Below are 15,519 nucleotides of genomic sequence, written 5' to 3' on the forward strand. Positions count from 1 at the left end.
TGGAGCTGCGAACTGGAGCTGGAAACCAGGACCGGACCTGGAGAGATGTAGACGGAGTTGGAGTTGGTTTGGAGATGCTGGATGGAGCTGGGCTTTGGAGCTAGATTTGGAGCTGGACCTGGCACCCGGCCGAACGAGGGACGACTGGGACGTTATGCAGCGATCTGCAAGGCAATGTTTGAAGTTGGGGGTTCCCTGGCTGGCTTCCGAGTCTCTGGGAAAAGAGGCGTAGACAGTCTGGATGAGATGCAGGCGACAGATGATGGGTGTGGACGTCGAACCTCGACGTGGGTATGGCCACAGAGAGAGAGACTGTGTGAGTGGGCGATGGAATGTCTCTCACAGTGGAGGGTGGGCTTGTCCTTGTGTGTGTGTGTGTGTGTGTGTGTGTGGGAGTGGGAGCTGGTTGGTGATGGATGGGAGGACGACCACGGCTGACAAGGGGGTGTGAATGAGAGGGATACTTTGGGGAGGGGGGAGGTAGTCGTATCTGAGGTACCTCAGCTGCTGTTTCTAGCTGGCAAGGTACCTCTGCTACTGAACGATGTATGTAGAAGATGAAGAGCAGCAGGATGAGCAGGTACGACTCGAGCTGAACAGCAAGTCAGTCAGTCAATTGCACCGCACCAGTAGCACGGAACGAATGATGAACTGTGTGAGGAAAAAGAGGGAAAGATGTTTGGGGTCAGGGTGCGTGTGTGTGGAAGGAGAGAGAGAGATACCTCAGGAGTGAGGGTGGGAGGAAGGGAAAAAAAATTAGGCAAAAAATTAGAGAGGCTTATGCAGCAGAGTAAAAGCCGAGTGGCACACACCCCATAACCGGGACTAGTTTGCGAGCACAGGAGTCAGGCCTGATCAGGTGCGCTGCGCTGGGTTCGCCTTGGGGAGTCAGGAATGTAGAAGCGCAGAAAGCTTGAGAAGCAATGGTGTGTGTGGTGCAGTGCGGTGCGGTTTGGTTTGGTTTGGTAAGCTGCGTGAAGTTGGTACCAAGATGTGATTAGATGGATGGAGAGGGTGTGAAGACTGGGAAGAGGAGGTGGTGTCTCCAGACAGAACCTGGCACGGATGGGACTGAGAAAAGGCGCGCCGCCTTATTGCTACTGTAGATGGGATACGGGACGAGAACTAGAACTAGAACCGGCCCAGCGAGCGTGGCATGGTAAAGGTAAGGTAGGCCATAAGGGATGGACGAGATGGAGATGAGATGGGATGGATGAGACGGAGCTTGAGATTCTGAACGCAAAGCAGCACCCGGCCAAGCCAGAGAAAGATTGCAATGGGGGTGTGAAGTGTTATCTTGTTGGTCCCCTTTCTGCTTTTCCGACCCCTTCGTTTTCTCTCGACTGTTTCGCGGCAATGAGTGAGGTGCGTGCTTGTGCGGTGGAAAGGTAACATGTGTAGTAGGTAGGTAGGCAGGTAAGGAAAGGAAGGTACTTACTAGCAATGCAGGCACTAGACTGGTAGGTTGGCAGGCAGTTCGGAGCTCGTCCGTCATGTACGTACATACCCTTCACTGACGTGTTATGCGTCTCCAAACAGTTGGTTTTGATGGACGACCGACTGGTTTGTATTTCGCAGCCGCCTCAGCTTTCCTCCCGACCCTAATTATCTGTCCGTGTATCTGTACTTACTTTGGTCCCCTCTATCTGTACTGCGTACACTAATTAGTCTTGATCGGGCTTTGAAGTCTTGCTCTCTGCTTCGATATCCGCCCGTCCTCATTCCTGCCATTCGGCTATCCAGCTGCTTTCGCTCTTCTTCGGCCCCTCCCCTGGGAACTGGAAAGTCCAACTGCCGCCCACACTGTTACCCGTTTCGTTTCGATTTCCTGCGCAAAGTTGAGCCCGCTCTGGTGCTGCGAAGATGTACTGGGGGTCTCAGTCTGTCTTTTTCCGCTTTTCTGCACACTGCAGCCCCTCCCATCCGAGGTTTGAGTTTCTCCGATCGGAGCCACAGATAGCATTCACTGGAACAGCACTGGAAGCCTGCCGGAATACCTAACACGCAGCTTTGGGGTGCTGGTGAGTGGATGAAGGAGCGGAGGGAATGGCACAGGGTCCCTGTCCTGCCCTGCCTCTTTCTCCTCGGTGCGATGCCAATGACGAGCCCCCCGGACGATGAGCTGGAGGGATCGTAAAAGTTAAAAAAAGTCTGTGAGCACCCAGATGGCTGGATTTGGGGGCGTTGTTTATTACCGTGCTGAGACAAGCCCAGCGACCCTTGTCTGCGCCCTCCACCTCCCCTGGCGTTCCGGCCGGGGGGAGCACACGCACTAGTAAATTAATTGATATTATCGCTTGCATTTCTTTTGTGAATTGCCTACTCCCGGCTCCGTACCTGTCTCTCATGCCCTCGTTTTCCGACACGGTGACTCGCACCGAGAATCCCCGGCAAACGCTGCTGAGGTACCGTGGCTCGGCCTCAATATCGTCGTAGTCGCACTGTCGGTGGTCTAGAGCTTCAGAGCTCCATGGCGAGGCGAGACGCGACACATTGCCGATGCCGAATGACGTACATGGATGATTGTCGACACCCACTCTTTGTACATGGCGGAGCAACCGATTGATCGTCAGCTTTGGAGCGGAGGAAAAAGAGGAGAGGAATATGGGGAGCCCAGAGCATGACAAAGCCGTTGACTCTCTCACACTTCAGAAGCTCTGGACAACGATGAACCATGCTATGCAGAGCCTCTCATCATACGCAGCAGCCAGTGATGTCTTTTGACAGAAGGTTCAGAACTTGGGGCCCAACCGTCATGCATACGGTGACCGGCTACCGTATGCCAGGACCCAACTTTACTCGTCTCTTGAATCGTGCACTGATTGTATCCCTACTTGTCGGCTCATTCTGCCCCTCGGGATGAGCCTGTGAGTGGCTAAAGGCCGCCAGCCACTGGACGTGGGAGCACTTATTTGGCTTTTCTCTCATTCGTGTAGGAGACTTCATCCACAAGGACAGATATTCGTTATTGCGATCGCTTCCCCATTTGTCCCCCCGTTTCAGGGACCAGTAGACAGCTCGAGGCAATACCGACGGCGGCGATTCAGTTGAGATCACTTCGGAGGTATGGAACAGGGGAGGGCAGGGCAGGTCGAGCCGTCTTGGGATTGAAGACATTGCCTGTGAAGGGGTGGGAAAAAAAAGCCAAAGCAAAGCATAGCCATAATGGACCAAAAAAAAAAAAAAAAAAAAAAAAAAAAGGTACCAGAATCCATACCCAGCTAGAGAATGGTCCGAGTTGGCCCCCAGAAAAATTGGACAGAGTGGTAATTGGTGGGGTAGCGGGCAAGTCAAGACAAGACAGGAAGAGGCTTCCGATCCCGCGAGTCTTTGACCAGTGAAAACGAAGGGAATGCAAGGAACGAAGACGACAGGCCGACATTTGGAATATTGAGAAGGGGGCAGTTCGAGGTGATACACCACGCGACCTGGCGCCCCCTTTTGCAGGTGAGCAAGTCGGGGCAGGAAGAATAAAGAAGAATGCCGTGAAGGCCTGACCAGACCGGGTTCGGCAACTGGTGAGACTCGACGATGCCCAATGGTTGCGGTGATTGAAGCCTCACTTTGCTGCGGCGACACGGGATGCCAATATCCTCCCCCCAGGCCGGCCAGCAAGCAGTATCTGAGCGCGCGCGCGTGTTCGTTCGTTCGAGAAACGGCAATGGCGACGGCAGAGGCGTCGGCGCTGGCGTCGGAGAGTGGCATATTCATTCGAGAAGGGGGCGGGTGGTTTATGCAGCGTCCAAGCTGGGTGCATAGGAGAATGAGGGTGAACAATGTCGTGTGTGTCTGTGTTATGCAGATGTGGCTGGTCGTCGTCTGCCGTCGCAGCTGCAGACGCTTGCTGCTGCTGCTGCGTTGCTTGCGCAGGATGACTGCAGAACAGAAAAGCAAGTACTGCTACCTCGGTGGCAGTGAGGTCAGTTGTGAACGCGTGTTGAAGTTGACAAAGTTTAGAACCATGTTCCTTGCGGAAGTGTCGTGGTGGCCAGGGGGAAAGTAAGAAGGAGCAGACGGGGAGCAAGTGAAGTCCAAGAAGGCCTGCCCAAGACCCCTGTCTCTCAGCAAGGGTTGAAAACATGGGCTGGGTGGGTTCCTGAACGAGTGCCGGTGCCTTGCTTGAGTGGTTCGGAGGGTACGGAACGCGACTGTACCTGTACATGTGCAGATGGGGATCCATAAGGTAGCTCGAGGTGGAATCCATTCTGCTGCAGCTGCAGGGTCGGAGACGTGGAGTGTGGTGGAGGGTCCAGTTGTCCTTTTTGAAGTCTGGGATTGGGAGAGGGGCCATGGGGGGCCACAAAAGCCCTAGCGATTCAGGGATCGTGCCTGAATGCGACATTTCGCGCATAGAGGGAGGCTTGTGAAGGAAGACGACATTGCTTGCTGCAGCTGCAGAAGCTGCAAATTGTAAGGTAGGTATCCATCCGTACCTACAGACAGAGGATGGAAACGATGATGGCAGACAGAGAGCGTTGAGATGGGACATTGGCTGGACTCCTGGAGAGGTAAGAAATGGGGATTGTCGGACGAATGCAACATGTCGAGGTCCTTTTGTCATTTGCATTGCATTAGCCGGAACGCTCCCTGGGGCCGGAGCTGGAGCCGATGCTGGATGGAGGAGGCACTGGGCAGAAACTTCAGAAGGGAAGGAAGGGAAGGAAGGGAAGGGGCACTCGGGATGCGATGCGATGCGATGCGATGCGATGCGTGCTTCTTGGCGAGGCGTGATGTGATTCGGATGCGTGTAATTGCAAACGCTGCTACGGCCTCCCTGCACTTTTCTTTCTCAAACTCGACTCCCGTTCCGACGGTCATACGGACGTAGATTATCCGGCATATCTGGGAGGAGTACACGGTCGTTGCAAGAACACTATCTCAAATTGTGTAGATTCTCCAGGCCCACAAGAGGTGCTCGTGAGATTTCATCAGGACAGCTCTGATCCAGCATGGTGAGATGTGAGGAATCAGATTACAACCCATCCAACCCAGCCAGCCCAGCCTACCTTAGCCCAACCCACTCAACAAGAGCACCTCACCTGGGTTACCTTGAGCCTGAGGCGCGGATAGTTTGCATGCATCCGTTTGGACCTTCTGTGCCTGATATTCCTGGCTCTCCCGCGTCTTCTTTCCTTCAGATGTAATTACGCTTTTCTCCGTTCCGTGCTGTCGCTGTCGCTGTTGCATCGCGATTGCCATTGGCTTTATGTTACTTATTACGACCAAGTACTTAGTAAAGTAGGTACTGTTCGTACCTAGGTAAGGACTGTAGGGTAGGCTCAACTACGATTTCCGCGATAGGTCTAGCGCCTCGACTTTCCTGCCCACGTATTCTTTTTTTGGTTCTCGGGCCCTGTCCCTGGATTGAACGGAAAGACACCACTGCGTGCACCGAATGCAATCCCTGGTGGGGCCTCTGGAGGTGTGTGGACGGTGCCCAGCTTTCTCCAAGTATGTACGTAGTAGTGTAAACCATCACCAAATTTCCCTCACCTCACTCAGACTTGGTGTATCTTGTGACGTTGAGTCTTCCGCGGCCCTTGGTCCTTGCTGTGGTTGCAACGTTCAGTGCCAATCACGCGTCTGCCCACAGACAGAGCTTCCTGCAGCTCAACCCAATTGCCCAACCAGACGCTCTCAATTGACCAGAGAGAAGGGCCCAAACGACTCCAACCCACTCACCTGTTCTCTTCCAGTCGGGTTGATTGCAGTCCAACCCAACCTAACCCGTCTGGCCAACCTGCTTTTTTTTTTTTTTTTTAACTTGGATGCACCTCACACTCACATCTGCGGATACCTTACCTTACCTTGGCTTAACTTCCGGACGCATGGCACCGCGTGCAAAAGCTTGCGCGAAAGCGCGCTAACAACGTCCTACTGCATAGTAGACGGCGCTTACACGGTCCTGCAAGTTGACGGGTTGCGAAGAACGACACTCTAACTTGACGCCTTACCTAAGACGATTTAGGGACTTGGCCCATGAGGTGATACGCACCGGCACTTTTCATCCACAGCCCACCTCCCCTTCAAATCCCCGACTCAACGCCCGCGGCTTGCCGAACGCCGCCATCTTGCTCAACTCAAAATCTCAAGACTCAAACCACACTACGTACTGCTAGCAGCTATCAAACTTGCGCGTCCAACGTCGGAATCTGACCGCCAACGGTCGAACTAGAGTCGCCCAATAGCAGCCGTCATTTCCTGTGCCCCGCCATTCACACCTGCCTGCCCCGACCCTACACCTTGCTTGCACTTACACCCCGAAGCACGAGTTGTGGTGGTGGTGTCGCTGTCAGAATGGTGTGGTGCTGCACCAAGACAATGCAGCGTCCATCCTCGGCAACGTCTGGACCGTTACGCCGCCGTTGAACACATTTCGGGCCATCTCAGCCTCACACGAGGCGACAACCGTCGATCATCTCAACAGACGCCTGGTTGATCCCCGCACATCGCCACGAGACTCTCTCTTACCAACTTCACAATCAGCACAAGAGATCCTTCCCGAGAAGCTGTCTGATGCTGTCGTCCACTCGTTCCCGCGGCCTCGAAAAGAGATGCGACGCTACCGCAAGTAAGTAGCCACCACGAGACACATGCGACTGAATAGCCTCGTTCTCGCATCACGTCACTTTACATTGTTCTGATCAATGCTTCTACGTTCCTTACCGTCCGTCCATTCATTCATCCGTCCAACCATCCATTATGTCGTCTCAAGCCACCATCAAAACGGCCCTATACTACCACCCTTATCACGCCTCATCCGCTGCCCGCCCGCGCTCGTAATTGGCTTCTAATTCAACCGCTTCTTTCTTTGTTCACTCATCCATCCATCCATCCCAGAGGTCAAGCACGCACACCCCCCCCTTTTTTTTTTCCCTCCCCTTCCCCCATCTCATCATCATTGTCATCAGCAATCCCCACCACACAACCAGAACAAGATCTGCTCGAAATTCGTCGCCGCCATCCCCGATCCGGTGAAACCAGTCGAGTCGTGCTGCCCACCGTCCGAATAAATGGCCGACGGGACTAAAATCCCGTCACGAGAAAAAACGGACGCAAGGGGTGAAACCAACTCCACGAACCTTCGATTCATTCGTTCCATGCTTCTAGAAACCTTCGGTGGGCAGCACCGGTGCAAATGTCTGTGCCCTCGCTGTCGTCTCCTTTTAGGGGTTACCTTGTGTGGGAAATTGAAACAAGGCCCTCGCCGGACGCGTTTCTGCAACGCTGGCGATGGGGGCGTCACCATCGGGCTTGAGTCCTCAACGCCAGAGGTGTCGACGCGCATGCTCACGGACCCTTTTTAATATTGTTCGCATCTTCCATTCCGCCCGCAGCTCTACACAGGTGCCATCCGGTGGCCTATGATTCTGGCCTGATAATGACACACGAAAGCTGCCTTCATTCCCTCCAAGACCCGGTTTCAATGCGCGCCAAACTCCATTGACGGCCGCTCCGTTAACCGTCAAATGTGGTCACTGCACGCACTAGTTAAATGAGCCGTGTCAGCCACACGACATGGCTACACGGTTATCGCCATTGTTGATATCGCTGATTCGACCACATATACAATTTGCCGGAGAAGCATCCGTATCACCACCCAGAGACTCCTTGTCGTCGTGATTTGCACCCATTCATGACGGAATTTGTCCCAATTCGGTCCATGCCCAGTAATGTGCTATCTGGTTCCTGAATCGACACTCGCCCACGCGACAATCATGCATTGTGGTGCCATGTGGCTCCGTCGCTCGGCCGCAACTAGGACGGGATGCTCGAGGTTGGAGACACCACGTTGCTTCTCCGCGAACTGCAAGGTCCGGGTTTGATGGTTTGGGCTTTCCTCCGACGTGGACAATAAGTGCAACTCTCTACTTCCACGTGGTTGATACAGCAAGGCCGCGACACGAACAGTCTACTGCGCCCTGAATCTGAACGTTCATGAATGTGTATCACTCGCTATCCTCTCTGATATTAGCACCGCTGAGCCTCCGGAATCACCGAGTGAAGGACGATGCTTAGTCCACCGCGTTCCCAAGGGTATGATTGCGCTAGCAAGAGGTACAAGGCCAGCCTGCTTCGTCATTACCGAAGGCCGGTGTGCGCTCCCTTATCACGACACAATAGCTTGTCACGCTAGACGCCTTCCCGATCTCATCTCGAGGCTACAGGGCTAGTGGACATCATAGGCTGGCATTGTTCGAGCTGCCTTTTTTCTATGAATACACGAGGGTGGTAGTACAACAAGAAGGTGTTTGGCGCGGGTGACTGATTGCCCCCAGCATGGCCAGAAACGCTTCTATCTCTTGACCCAGGTAGGCGACTTTCTGGCCTTGAGGTGACCATGCTTCTTTCTTTCCACCCTTCTCGCGTCGCGCGTGATGCAGCCAGCTGCCCATCCAGATAGATTAGCGATATGTCCCTTCGACCAGAGGCTGCCGAGCCTCGAAATGTCCACTTACCCTTTCTCAACGACCTCCTCAAGTCGGGCTCATGAACCAACATCGCTTTGGCGATTGCCAAAGTCAGGGCTTCGGCCTGGCCTGTGACGCCACCACCGTCCACCAGCGCCCATACGTTGTACTTGTCCGTCCTTGCTGTGCTTCGCAGTGCCCAGATGGCACTCTCGCGGTCGTGAATCCTGCCAAAGACCTCGTTCAGAGGCTTGCCGTTGACCAGGACCTCTCCGGTGCCCTCAACGACCCAGGCACGAGCGCTAGACGTCTTTCTCCGACCGATTCCCAGCGCACGTCCGTGTTTGTCGAGGGGCTTGACCTTGGCCACGTTCTTGAACGGGTCGATATCTCTCTTGAACCCCTCCAGGGCATGCTTGACGTCCTCGGGCATCAGCTTGGGGATGATGGCGTGCAGGTGCTTGATCATGGCCAGAAGCTGGCTGTAGGGCTTTGCCTTGACCGGCTCTCCGTGCATCGTGCGGTATCCCTTGAGCGTCCTCCACAGCTGTCGGGGAACCATGTCCGGTGGTGAGAGCGGGAGGTGTTGGTACTTCTCCATGAGGTGAGAGAACTTGATGAAGGAGTCGTTGAAGTGAGGCTCCCTGGAGAAGTAGGACGGAGAGACGGGTACGGCGCGGGCGTGGACCATGCCCGGGAATGGGTCTTCTAGCGGCTTAGCGAGTTTGCTCTTGGTGAGCTTTTCTATATCGAAGCCTGGCGGGAGGGCTGTGAGGTCTGGAAGCGCGTTTCCCGGGGGCTTTTTCGGTGGTTCGATAGGTGTCGAGGTCGACATGGACTTGATGCCGACCTGAATGCTCGGTCGTTGCCATTGCAGCTTCGCATGCTGGCTTTTCGCCGCCTGGCGCAGGCAGAGCGTCTGCCGCAGCCCGTGGCGTATGGTCGACATGTTGTTGGGACTTCGGTCAGCGCCCTCGTCGGTTGGGCGGTCGTCGCGATGTCGCGAATTTCTTCGTGATACCAACCTCAGAAGCTAGAATTTCCTGTCGGCGGTTCGGCGGGAGAATATCGGACCGTATTTCGATGTCAGCCACGATGATCAGCCACTTTTGTGGTGCGCACAGACCTTCCGTTGCCTCGTCTACAGCGATACCCCTCACTCAAGCCACAGTGACTGCCCTGGAGCTTTCGGGCGAGGAGGGGTTGGGTGGCCACGGCGGGGCACTGGCCTCGAAATTGCCGTCTCATTCAAAAAAATTGCAGTCCTTCAGCAGCGGGGGAAGTCGAACTTTTTCCTTTCTCCTCTCCAGTCCATCACCTCACACACTCTTGATACCCTTCCATCTCAGTCGCTCAACTGAAACAAGATGGCGTTCGGCAAGCTCTTCACCTACCCGGTAAGCAATCACCAATTGCTTCTTGATTTCCTGTTCGACTTTGCGATCTCTGAGGATTCTTGAAGCTGACTTGTCGCCCCTCCAGGCCAACCCCCGCACCGCGGCCATCCGCGCCGTCGCGAAGGCCAACAACGTCGACCTTGAGTACATCGAGGCCGACACCACCAAGCCTTCCATCGAGCACCTCAAGGCCAACAAGCTCGGCAAGGTCCCTGCCTTCCTTGGCGAGGATGGCTACCCTCTCTCTGAGTGCATTGCCATCGCCATCTACAGTACGTTCGCCCTGAGTCACATAAGCCCAGTCCTTTGTTGGGCGCCGATTCCTCTCGCGCCACAAACACCACAGCCCTCACCCCTCCGAAATGACGAATAAGCACAAATTTTACAGTTATCCCTGTCCGAACCACCGTGTGGATAGAGTTCTAATTTCTGATCTTGCCATCTTCCTTCGCAATGCTTGGAAACCGCGTGCTGGGACACATCAGCTAACCCGGCCACAGTCACCTCCCAGAACGAGAAGACCACCCTTCTCGGCAAGACCAAGCAGGAGTGAGTCACAGTCTGGCACCCACCGACCTTGAGAGCACGGAGCTAACCGACCGTCCTGCAGCTACGCTTCCATCCTGAAGTGGATGTCCTACTTCAACTCTGAGGTCCTCCCCCCCATGGGTGCTTGGTACCGCCCCCTCCTCGGCAAGGACGCCTACAACAAGAAGGCCGTCGAGGACTCCTCCAAGGTCGCCCTCAAGGCCGTCAAGGTCGTCGAGGAGCACCTCCTCAGCAACACCTACCTCGTTGGCGAGCGCATCACCCTTGCCGACCTCTTCGCCGCTGGCATCATTGCCCGTGGCTTCGAGTTCTTCTTCGACAAGCAGTGGCGCCAGGAGAACCCCAACGTCACCCGTTGGTACGACACCATCATCAACCAGGACATCTGGACTGCCGTTTCCGAGAAGCAGGAGTACCTCGAGACCCCCAAGCTCACCAACGTCCCCCCCAAGAAGCCTGAGCAGCCCAAGAAGGAGGCCAAGAAGGAGGCCCCCAAGCCCGCTGCCCCGGCTGCTGAGGAGGCCCCTGCCGCCCCCAAGCCCAAGCACCCCCTTGCTGAGCTCCCCCGCGCCACCTTCGACCTCGAGGAGTGGAAGCGTCAGTACTCTAACATCAAGAACCACGAGGAGGCCATGAACTGGTTCTGGTCCAACGCCAACTTCGAGGAGTTCTCCCTCTGGAAGGTCAAGTACAAGTACAACGACGAGCTCACCATGACCTTCATGTCCAACAACCTGATTGGCGGCTTCAACAACCGTCTTGAGGGTTCCCGCAAGTTCATCTTCGGATGCGCTGCCGTCTACGGCGCCAACAACGACTCCGTTATTGAGGGAGCCTTTGTCATCCGTGGCCAGGACTACAAGCCCGCTTTCGACGTCGCTCCCGACTACGAGAGCTACGACTTCGAGAAGCTCGACCCTACCAAGGCCGAGGACAAGCAGTACGTCTCCGACTCTTGGGGCTGGGAGAAGCCCATCACCCACAACGGCAAGGAGTACCCCGTTGCCGACGGCAAGGTCTTCAAATAAGCGCGTCACTTATTTGTTAGGGGGAGATCCGACATTCACGGCTTATGGCAGAGATGAAATGAGTTTACGACTAGGCAAGGTGGTGTGTAGACGATGTTATGGACCCGAGAAGAGATATCTTGCGCGTAATGCCAGATGTTGTGTGCCGAGTCACTAGGACTAGGCAATAGATGCAGGACATTCCTGATGATCAAACCAAAAATACGTTTTCCCAACGGCGGCCGTGACCGAAAGTGACTTGACTCATTGTCTATTCCATTCCAATGTCTATGAAGACTAGGGGTATCTCGATGCTATGAAGGCCGTATCCCACCCTGCCAATTGCGTACTCCGGCTGCACACGCCTGGCACCTTTTTATCTGCAAAGTGCCAATCTAACCCAGGAACGCCACTACTTCTCCTCGGGCGGTTCCAGCTTGTAGTCCTCCTTCATCTGAAATGGGTTTGTGCGCATGTAGCTGCTGATATCCGACTGATAGCAGAGCGAGTTGAGGTAGTCGTGAACCTGCGGGACCACCAAGCCCGGCTCCGCGTCGTTACCGAAGAACTCGGGGATGCGAAGCAGGTTGTACGGCTCGCTGCGCGCCTTCTCGAGGGAGTCGTCAATGAGCACGGTGTTGCTCTGGTCCCAGCAGCCGCCGTACTCGGCGTCCGGGTGCGACGACTTGACGCGGGGGTCGTCCCACACCTTCTGCAGCCGCTTGTACACCTGCACGCGGAGGTTGTAGTCGGCCTTCGAGAGACCGAAGCGGTCGCGGCCCCAAATGGCCAGCACGCGGCGGTGGATCTCACCCCGGTCTCTGCCGCCCGGGATGGGCGGGCCGAGGAGGAGCTGGTCGCACATGGACTGGACGTTCTGCGGACGGGCGGACGACCAGATGACCACGTGGAAAGTGTCGAGGCAGTATTGCAGGAAGCGCTTGGCGTACGGGCGCTCGACGAAGGAGGTTGCGTTGCGCCGGTTGGGGCGGTAGAGGAGGGTGCCGTTGAGGTCCATGACCACGAGGATAGGCTTCGGGGTCGGGAGGAGGGTCGGTGGGATGGAGGCGCGTTGGAGGTATTCTGCGGTCGGGTCGGGGACGCCGCCTGAGGCGAGTGAAGGGGCTACGATCTTATCGCGGTCGTTCATGGCCCTGGGGTTCAAAGGTTAGCTTGGACAAATGCGATGGAGATGGTGATCGCTTACTTTGCGCGGGGACCCTTGGAGGGAGTGGGCTGCTGGCTTGCGCCGCCGGGCGCGGCCTGAGAAGCTGGTGCGGCTTGAGGGAAGGGGAAGGAGCCGTTTTGTGTGTTGTTTCCGAGGCCGGGTATCGTGAAGCTTCCGCCAGGTGTTTGTGCGGGAGCTCCGGTGATGGTCGGGGCGGGCTTGGCCCACCATTGCATGTTGGGCATGTCCATTGCGTAGACTTTGAAGGGGTGAAGGGGTTGCGCGTCTGGATATGAAGGTACTCCGCCTCCAAATTGAGGATCGCGCGCGTCGTGGCGGTTGCGTTGCCTCGCGAGAACCTTTCTGGTTGTGCCCAAAGTCGCGTATGGCTGGCGGAAGGCAAGCCGGAAAGATCTGGGGTAGACGTTTAAGATGGAGGGGCGCATGGGCGGGTCTAAGGTCGCGGGGTGAAAGTTGTTGTCTCTAATTGGCTCCGTGTGAGCAAAAAGAAACTTGGCTTGTACTGAAAGATTACTCAGATAGCGACTGTCGATTAGTTCGTTACGGCTGTTAGCAAGAGTGGATGTGGTGTGCTACGTGCGATGTGAGTTTGGATGCCCGCTGAGAGAAATTGTCCTCTCCATGCATTCCTTATCTAATCGATAAGAATGTTCCTATCTACGGTTCATGCTCATGTTGACCCACTAAAATTTTCGCTAGCTCCAGTGCTGTAGACTTCCCCCATGTGATTCCTCAGATTGCTTCTCACAGCTTCTCAGCAAAAAAAGTATCAGTACGTCACAAAATGCTTTCCGGAAAGAGAAAACAAGGATTCGGTGGGCTTCAGCGCCGGGTGAGGCCGAGAAGAGAGCAGGACGAGGAGCCGGAAATCGAGGAGACTTTCAGCAGCGAGCCTGAGGAGATGGGTGTGGAGGGTGATGAGATGAGCGAGGACGAAGAGGATGAGGACGAGATGGACGATGAGGAGGAGGTAAATCTCACACCTTTTTAGAAACCGAGACTCGATGCTAACATGACCACAGTCTGATGGATCGCCACCGCCAAAGAAACCCACCATCGACATCTCGTCAGTCTCATTCGGCGCACTCGCCAAAGCCCAAGCCTCCATGCCAGCGGGACGTCGCAAACGCGGCGCCGCCGCTGAACCCTCCGAACAGGACTCCGACTCCGATTCCGGCCCTGAGGAGGCCGGAAATGGCAGGAAACCCAAGTCGGCCGCCGACCTCGCCAAGCGCACGAGCAAGCATGCGCCCATGGAAATGTCCAGCAAGAGACAGGTCTCTCGCAAGCGCGAGGTCATCACCGTGCCCAAGATGGAGGTGCGCGACCCGCGCTTCGACCCGCTCAGCGGCCCCGTCGACGAGGCCAAGGCCAGGAAGGCGTATGCGTTCCTGGACGAGTACCGCGCCGACGAGATGAAGCAGTTGCGCGCGGAGATCAAGAAGACGAAGGATGCGGCGAAGAAGGAGGAGATGAAGCGGCTTTTGTTGTCGATGGAGTCCAAGATGAAGGCGCGGCAACGCAAGGACAGGGAGCAGGAGCTGATGCAGGAGCACAAGCGCCGCGAAAAGGAGCTGGTGAAGCAGGGCAAGCAGCCTTTCTACCTGAAGAAGGCGGAGCAGAAGAAGAGGCTGCTCGTGGACCAATTCTCAAATATGAAGAAGAGGCAGGTCGACAAGTCAATCGAGAGGAAGCGCAAGAAGGTCGTCGCAAAGGAGAGAAAGGAGCTGGACAAGTTGGAGAGGCGACCTCGATAGGGAGAGATGGTGCATTAGCGTGGTCTATCAAGAATTACATGGCCTGTGTGTGCTTTCTGCTTCACGGCCTTTTTCTGTCTTACTTCTTTTGACCGCATCATGTAGTCTCTCTAACATGTTGTTACAGTGATGATACAAATGATACAAGCGAACCAACCGTCTCAACCTCAGACGGTATAACCGTTCTTCTTCAAACTCTCCTCAAACATTTCTCGGCATCTAACCTTGCTACCGAGTCTGGCACAAAGCAGGAAGGCACCGCTCAACTTGCGGTGCAAGCTATATGTCTCCTCGGGCGGTGGCGCCAGTCGCTCGCGCAGCATGACGGGGATGAGGGCCTTGACGCGCTCGGTGATGGTTTGGTCCTTAAAGTCGTAGACCTCCGGCGCGGAGGCGAGGAACGGCTCGGCGAGCGTCAGCACCGACTTGACGTGAGCATCCACCATCGTCTTGCTTTCATGGCCAGTCAGATATCCAAGACTCTCTGAGAGCTCCTTGACGCCCTGGTGGTCAGATCTTGAGGCCGCCGCAAGAAGTTGAACATACTGCGCGACGAACTCATCTGGGTACTCTCTCGACGCGCCAAAATCGAGCAGCTCGAGCTTGTTCGTCTTGGCGTTGTAGAGGAAGTTTGTCCAGTTCGGGTCGGTTTGCATGAACTTGAACTCGGTGATTTCCCTCAAGCAGAGGCGGAGGATCTGAGTGCCGATCCAATCACGTTGGTCTTGGGTGAACGACGTGACCCTCGTAACTCCAACGCCGTCCATCCAGTCCATCGTCAGGACATTCTTGCCAGAAGCTTGCAGGTGAACATCGGGCACAAGGAAAGTGCCCTCCTCCCCGGCAAGCAACTCCTTGTACTTGATGAGACACTGTGCTTCTCTCTCGTAGTCGCACTCCCAGCCGAGCTCGAGTCGTGCGTTGTCGATGGTCTTGTTGAGGTACAAGCCCTTGGGCAAGAGCTTGGTGGCATTCAGCAGAATGCCGAGGTTGTCGAGATCCGAGTTGATGGAGTCGGCAACGCCAGGGAATTGGATCTTAACTGCCACTTTCCTACCGTTCTTCAGCGTAGCGCGATGGACCTGGCCGATGGACGCGGCCGCGATGGGCTTCTCCTCAAACTCTTCAAACAGCTCCCGCCATTCAGCACCCAAGTTCGCTACAAGGACCTTATCTCTCTGGTATGAGGGCATGTAGTCAGCGCGGTCC

At 55.5% G+C, this 15,519-nt stretch overlaps 4 protein-coding genes across 4 annotated transcripts; 2 read left to right on the top strand and 2 right to left on the bottom strand.

Annotated features, from left to right (window-relative positions):
• Positions 1-8,296: 8,296 nt before the first annotated feature.
• On the bottom strand, positions 8,297-9,360 carry CGCS363_v004955 (37S ribosomal protein S9; the record flags this gene model as incomplete). Its single annotated transcript, XM_036636804.1, has 2 exons — positions 8,297-8,388; positions 8,460-9,360. The coding sequence occupies 2 exons, from the start codon at positions 9,358-9,360 to the stop codon at positions 8,297-8,299; spliced, it is 993 nt and encodes a 330-aa protein (XP_036497850.1).
• Positions 9,361-9,778: 418 nt separating this feature from the next.
• Positions 9,779-11,385, top strand: CAM1 (Elongation factor 1-gamma 1; the record flags this gene model as incomplete). Its single annotated transcript, XM_036636805.1, has 4 exons — positions 9,779-9,808; positions 9,894-10,080; positions 10,309-10,357; positions 10,419-11,385. The coding sequence occupies 4 exons, from the start codon at positions 9,779-9,781 to the stop codon at positions 11,383-11,385; spliced, it is 1,233 nt and encodes a 410-aa protein (XP_036497853.1).
• A 391-nt stretch (positions 11,386-11,776) lies between these two features.
• CGCS363_v004957 (putative FCP1-like proteiny domain-containing protein) lies at positions 11,777-12,978 on the bottom strand (the record flags this gene model as incomplete). The annotated part of the gene is made up of 2 exons (XM_036636806.1): positions 11,777-12,518; positions 12,572-12,978. 2 exons carry the CDS (start codon positions 12,976-12,978, stop codon positions 11,777-11,779), a joined length of 1,149 nt encoding a protein of 382 aa, XP_036497854.1.
• Positions 12,979-13,337: 359 nt separating this feature from the next.
• RRP36 (rRNA biogenesis protein RRP36) lies at positions 13,338-14,310 on the top strand (the record flags this gene model as incomplete). Its single annotated transcript, XM_036636807.1, has 2 exons — positions 13,338-13,523; positions 13,576-14,310. 2 exons carry the CDS (start codon positions 13,338-13,340, stop codon positions 14,308-14,310), a joined length of 921 nt encoding a protein of 306 aa, XP_036497859.1.
• Positions 14,311-15,519: the final 1,209 nt, after the last annotated feature.

This window comes from Colletotrichum siamense (genome assembly GCF_013390195.1).
Source record: "Colletotrichum siamense strain Cg363 chromosome Unknown KSG_Cg363_contig03, whole genome shotgun sequence".
Lineage (NCBI taxonomy): Eukaryota > Fungi > Ascomycota > Sordariomycetes > Glomerellales > Glomerellaceae > Colletotrichum > Colletotrichum siamense.